The following is a 5,804-nucleotide window of genomic DNA, read 5'->3' as shown; positions in this document are numbered from 1 at the left end:
TTGTTCTGCAAATTCACCGGGAAACGATGAGAGAAAAGGAGAGAGAGATAGTTCAGTTAGAGAGAGAAAGAAATAAAAATTGTGAATCATCAGCTCCAAAGTTGATGGTGAAAACCACGTAATTATCTAATTATGAGGATATACGCGTAATTGTGCTTTCAATTCTCACTAAATAAGTGATACGTGGTAATTCCGTCACTCATTATAACAGAATGAGAAAACTTATTAATAGAATAAAATTAAAAAGGAACGGATATTATCTTTTAAAATTTAAGAGATAAAATGTTATAAGAGTCATAATTCAATAGAATTTTTGAAATTAATCCTAAAATTAATCCCATATAAAATGATCAGTAGTCAAACCACGTCATCGCTAGCGAGTGGCCAAAACCATATTTCCCGCGGGACCCACCAAATCGTTTTCGAAGTAAATTTCGACCTTTAAAAACCAGTTAGCTTCATCTCATTCCCGCTACACAACTTACTTCCTAATTTGCCCTCCCCAAAGGATGGCTAATTACTCTCAGCCCCACATTTGCCACTGCCTCAGCCGCATAGCCACTCTCCGGCGAAATTCTCCCGTCACCATCACCGGCGACCGGCATAGGACAGGCCCGGAGTTGGTGGACGGCGTGTTGCGCCTTGCTAGTGGTCTGCTCAGCCTCGGCATCAGCTCCGGCGACGTCGTTGCCGTCGCCGCCTTGAACAGGCAATTTCAGAAGACAAAACAGCTGTGTTTTTTCTTTGGCAACGCCTTATATATATAAATGTAATAGCGGTGGTGAATTATGTGTTCTGTTTTTATGGATGCAGTGACTTGTATTTGGAATGGTTACTTGCAATAGCATTTGTGGGAGGGATAGTTGCTCCTTTGAATTACCGATGGGTAAGTGAATTTAAGTTCATGGCATTGCTTTTTTTTTTCCTTTTTTCTAACCCAAGACGATGATCATTTGTGTCATCTCGTCCTTCGAACCTAGTTTTGACCAATGTATAGTCAAAGAATGAGCCTAGTTTTCACTCAGCTACCACACACCCCACACTGTACGACCTATTAGCCAAGCAAGGGTCCTAAAGTGGGGCTACAAAGTGTCGAATCTAAGCGGGTCATGAGATAAGAAGAAGTAAAGGCATTCTTTCTACTATTGTAGAAAACTTATTTAAGGCGTTTTTTAAGTTCATGATATTTTCTCAGTGCCATTGGTGGAGGTATTTTTTACAAGGAAAGGCAGACTATATGCTGCAACCCCCCATTGGTTGTATTTTTAAGTTCATTGTGTTCGTTTGGCGGTGGACTTGCCTGCCTTTTCTGTACGTATATCAAGCTTTGAAATTATACTCCATTCATTCTTTCTAATTACCGCCAAGAAGTGTTAATGTGACCTCTGAGATATTGTGGTGTGTAATTCATGCCCTCCGTAATTTACTTGCAAGTGGATTTTGCGGCATTGCCTGGTCACATTCAGAGGAGAGGAAAATAATAATCATGATGTTAATTTCCCACGTCAATGACATGTATGTCATCTTTTGCTAGTTAAGCTAAGAAAGTGTTTTTACTTCTAATATGGAGGATGGATTCATCACCAATAGGTCGGTGCAGCGGTAAGGATATCTTTCCTTCTTCTCCTTCTAGGATGCACCCACAGTTTGATACTCCGCAGCCCCATTTTAGGCCTTTCCTGGCCAATTGTTATATGGCGTTAGGTTGTGGTGGCTTGATTGAAAACTAGGCCCATCCTTCAAGTAGAACTGGGACGGGTTGTCCTTTTTGTTCCACCAACGGGCCCCTAGATTTCCAAAGAGAGAGGATGGGGGCAGGGGATGATTCATGTTCTCTCGGATATACTTCAGGTTGATGTAGCAACTTAGTCAGGGTCATATTTAACAAGTGAAACAATCATTGTTGTCAATGTCTCACGTACATTAATTTTTCATAGAGCTTTGAAGAGGCTCTTTTTGCAGTGGAGGCAGTGAGGCCAGTGATGTTAGTGACAGATGAGAGCTGTAACACTTGGTCTTCGCAGCTCCAAAATTTTCATTTACCTTTTCTGAGGTGGCATGTTTCCTTGGATTCCTCCGCCTCAGATTTCTTAAGGAATTGTATGTCCTTTTGTTTTGCTATTTATATGAAATTAGAGTTTTATTAGAAGATTTTCTTTGATCTTCAGTGGTTCTAATATATTCTCATATTCTTCTTTTTCCCAGCATTAACTATTGAAACGATTAAGAAGCATTCCTTGAATGATTTTTCATTGGATTACTCATGGGCACCTGAGGGTGCCGTTCTTATATGCTTCACTTCAGGTATAAGCTCTCTGCTTTCTTTGTTATTTTTCTTTCTTATATTCTTTAATGTTATAACCTTTATATTTGTCAAAAGTGTCTAAGGAATTAACTTAGGGAAAAGTGAACTATCCGTGTCCATGGGTAAATCGATGACCGATTTTCTTGAGAAAACAGAATAGAAGGTTTCAGGGATTCACTGAAATTGATGCCATTTAACAAGAAACAGTTATTTTTTTTTCAAGCATGTCGAGCTAGTGTATAACTGCATGGATAAGCTCACACTAATCGAATTTCGGACGTTTCTTGGTGCTGGAAACGAATTGGAAAGTAATAAATATTGATTTCTTACATATTAGATTTTCAGGTGGTAATCAATATTTAGTTTAAGTGCCAACGACAGTAGTATGGTTCATTATTAGATTGTATACATTGTTGGAAAATCCAAGTTTGTGTGTTGTTGAGTTGGAACTCCTTGTCACAAATGAAACTGAGATATGGGATTTATGAGGATACCATTAGAAGTTTAGAGTTTTCTATTTTTTTTTTTTCAATTACTTGAGTGAAGTCTTCACAAATTATATCCTGCGTCAATAATAATTGGCTAACAAACTCTTATAGTTGTAGTTCTTCAGAACAAGCCATATAGACACTTTCCCTCTTTTGAACTTGTGTTGACTTTTACAGATAAGAGTCCACCTCTTTACTCAAAACTTCATGAGCAAGTCACATGGAGTTTCAGAAATAAGACTTTGTTCAAATTGTAACTTTCTGGCTATAAGTTTGATTTGTAGGAACCACAGGAAGGCCAAAGGGAGTCGCCATTACTCATTCAGCTCTGATCATACAGTCCCTTGCTAAAATTGCCATCGTTGGTTACAGTGAGGATGATGTACGCCTTTCGTCACAGACAATATATGTCGATGTCTGCACTTGTTACAGTTTGTAATATGACAAGTTTGTGTCATCGAAAGTGCTGTGCTTTGGTTATCTGCAGGTATATTTGCATACAGCTCCATTGTGCCATATTGGTGGTTTGTCATCAGCCATTTCCATGCTATTGGTTGGAGCTTGTCATGTTTTGATGCCAAAGTTCGAGGCAAAATCTGCCCTTGAGGTCGTACAGCAATATAGTGTCACTTCTCTAATCACTGTTCCTGCAATGATGGCCGATTTGATTTCCACGGCAAGGTAAAGTCTCAATTCATAAGAGCAGACATGTGAGAGGATTCTCTTCACAGAGTTTTCTTAGAAAATTCACCTCTGTGCATATTTCCTCTTAATCCAACGTTTTGCAATAGGATACCTTGGTTAGAGCATCTCTACTCCAACGCTAAACTTCTGTCCTAATGTCAAAATTTAGCACATTACTATACTTATGCCAAATATTTGATATTTGGTTGTTTATTAGTTAATGTGTTGATTAATAACTCAGTAATTACAACATTGCCATTTTCCTTTGTTTAATGGACTATTATTTGCTTCATAATATCAAAGCTTAAAATTAATGACAAAAGTAGATATAGCTAATGTGTTGGAGCATAAAATACAACATGTCAAATATGCCATTATTTACACTTTTTTGGTGCCAAATATAGCATTGGAATTGGAGATGGTCTTAGACCCTAACTGATCTACTACTGGAATAGACTTACTCCTTGGTGGCTATTTAGAATTTAAGCTGCCAATTCAAAATTTTGTATCTGTATAGGCACACAAGCAATTAAGAATCCAATTGGATTCTCTCAAATCATTCCCTTCATATTATGTATTGCACTTTTTAGAATACACTGAACAACTTAATGGTGGCAATTTAATTTCAGTGTTGACAGTTTTTCTAAATACGTGTTTTGGAATCTGCCAGGGGAAAGACAACTTGGAAGCAGATAGAGAGTGTCAAGAAGATACTAAATGGAGGAGGAGGACTATCCGTTGAACTAACCAAAGAAGCTACAAAATTATTTCCAAGAGCTAAGCTTCTCTCAGCATATGGTGAATCTCTCTTATCCATTGTACTATTCCACATTAATCTAACATTAAAAAAAAAAAATCATACTTGTATCAAACATAGACCACAGGATTATGTTCTGCATTACTTACTAATTTCTTGTCTTAACTTCTAATTCACGAAGGAATGACGGAGGCATGCTCTTCACTGACCTTCATGACCCTGTATGATCCAACACTAGGATCAAGTGTAGATAAAAGAAACTCCATTTTGGTTCACCAACCACGAGGCATCTGTGTCGGAAAGCCTGCTCCACATGTAGAATTGAAGATCTGTTTTGACGACTCTTCCTGCGTTGGGAGAATTTTAACCAGAGGCTCACATGTAATGCTTGGATATTGGGAGCAAAATCCCTTGAAAAAGGCATCAAACTCCATAAACCAGAATTGGCTTGACACTGGCGACATTGGATATATTGATGAACGTGGTAATCTGTGGCTTATTGGAAGAACAAAGGGTCGGATCAAAAGCGGAGGAGAGAATGTTTACCCCGAAGAGGTAAGGATTACAAGCTTAAAACTGTATTGAAAGAGTTCATTCTTTTCTTGCATAGTTGTAGTTACACATTATAAGCTTAAAAACTGTATTGAAAGAGTTCTTTCTTTTCTTGCATATCATAGGTACATTTTACTTGGTTTAGTCGATTTTCAAGAAATTCTACTAAACTCTTAAAAAGTCTAATTCATTTTTTATTAAGGTAGAGGCAATTCTCTCCCAACATCCAGGAGTTGCTGGCGTTGTTACTGTTGGAATTCCGGATTCTCGCCTTTCGGAGATGGTTGTTGCTTGTATTCAACTAAGAAGAGATTGGCAGTGGACAAGAAGAAGTTTTGAGCACTCAACTGCAAAGCAAAAGGAGCTCTTATCCCATGAGATTCTCCAACAGTTTTGTAAACAAAATAATTTAGCGCGGTATTGCAATCCTTTCATAATCCAAACCATTATGGGCGCATTTGGAACTCGTTCCAAAATAATTTTATTTTTTGTGAGAAAATAAAAATGAAAACGTTTTCAATCTTAGACAGAAATCATTTTTAAAAATGTATTTGGTAGTTTTATTAATAGATTGTTTTCAGTGTAAAAAAAACGCATTAATATCTCTCTCTCTTTCTCTGCTCGAGAGAGGAAAAAACGAAAACAAAAAATGAAAAATGACTAAAAGTCATTTTTCATTTCTTTCTCATTTTACATTAAATTAAAAAATCATTTTCATTTCCGTTTTTTGTCTTTATTGCGCCAAACGCCGTTTTGTAAATGTTTCATTTTTTCTTTCTTAAAAAATGTGAAAAATAAAAACGGGATCAATTCTAAACACAGCCTATTTCTTATATCCATTTTTGCCTTCAATCATCCCTTAACATTTTCCTTTCTTATATTTTTCAGGTATAAGGTACCAAAGAAATTTATGGTGTGGAATAAGCCATTTCCACTCACAAGTACTGGCAAAATAATAAGAGAACAAGTTCAACGAGTAGTAGTGTCTCAACTACTATCTTTCCATAGCAACTTGTGA

At 37.1% G+C, this 5,804-nt stretch overlaps 1 protein-coding gene across 1 annotated transcript; it reads left to right on the top strand.

The window, feature by feature from the left end:
* The first annotated feature begins 509 nt into the window (after nucleotides 1-509).
* On the top strand, nucleotides 510-5,804 carry LOC21408679 (2-succinylbenzoate--CoA ligase, chloroplastic/peroxisomal). Its single transcript, XM_024167074.1, has 10 exons — nucleotides 510-709; nucleotides 814-886; nucleotides 1,938-2,100; nucleotides 2,206-2,304; nucleotides 3,078-3,175; nucleotides 3,281-3,474; nucleotides 4,148-4,275; nucleotides 4,416-4,789; nucleotides 4,989-5,203; nucleotides 5,675-5,804. Exons 1-10 carry the CDS (start codon nucleotides 510-512, stop codon nucleotides 5,802-5,804), a joined length of 1,674 nt encoding a protein of 557 aa, XP_024022842.1.

This window comes from Morus notabilis, unplaced genomic scaffold (assembly GCF_000414095.1).
Source record: "Morus notabilis unplaced genomic scaffold, ASM41409v2 Scaffold276, whole genome shotgun sequence".
Lineage (NCBI taxonomy): Eukaryota > Viridiplantae > Streptophyta > Magnoliopsida > Rosales > Moraceae > Morus > Morus notabilis.
The sequence above is the reverse complement of the archived record's forward strand: the minus strand, read 5'-3'. Positions and strand labels throughout refer to the sequence as shown.

Bases quoted from the DNA above. Each gene is read 5' to 3' on its own strand.
- LOC21408679 (XM_024167074.1), top strand. From the start codon at position 510: ATGGCTAATTACTCTCAGCCCCACATTTGCCACTGCCTCAGCCGCATA. The intron at 3,176-3,280 runs GTACGCCTTTCG...GGTTATCTGCAG, and splicing joins TTGGTTACAGTGAGGATGAT to GTATATTTGCATACAGCTCC. The intron at 4,276-4,415 runs GTGAATCTCTCT...TAATTCACGAAG, and splicing joins TAAGCTTCTCTCAGCATATG to GAATGACGGAGGCATGCTCT.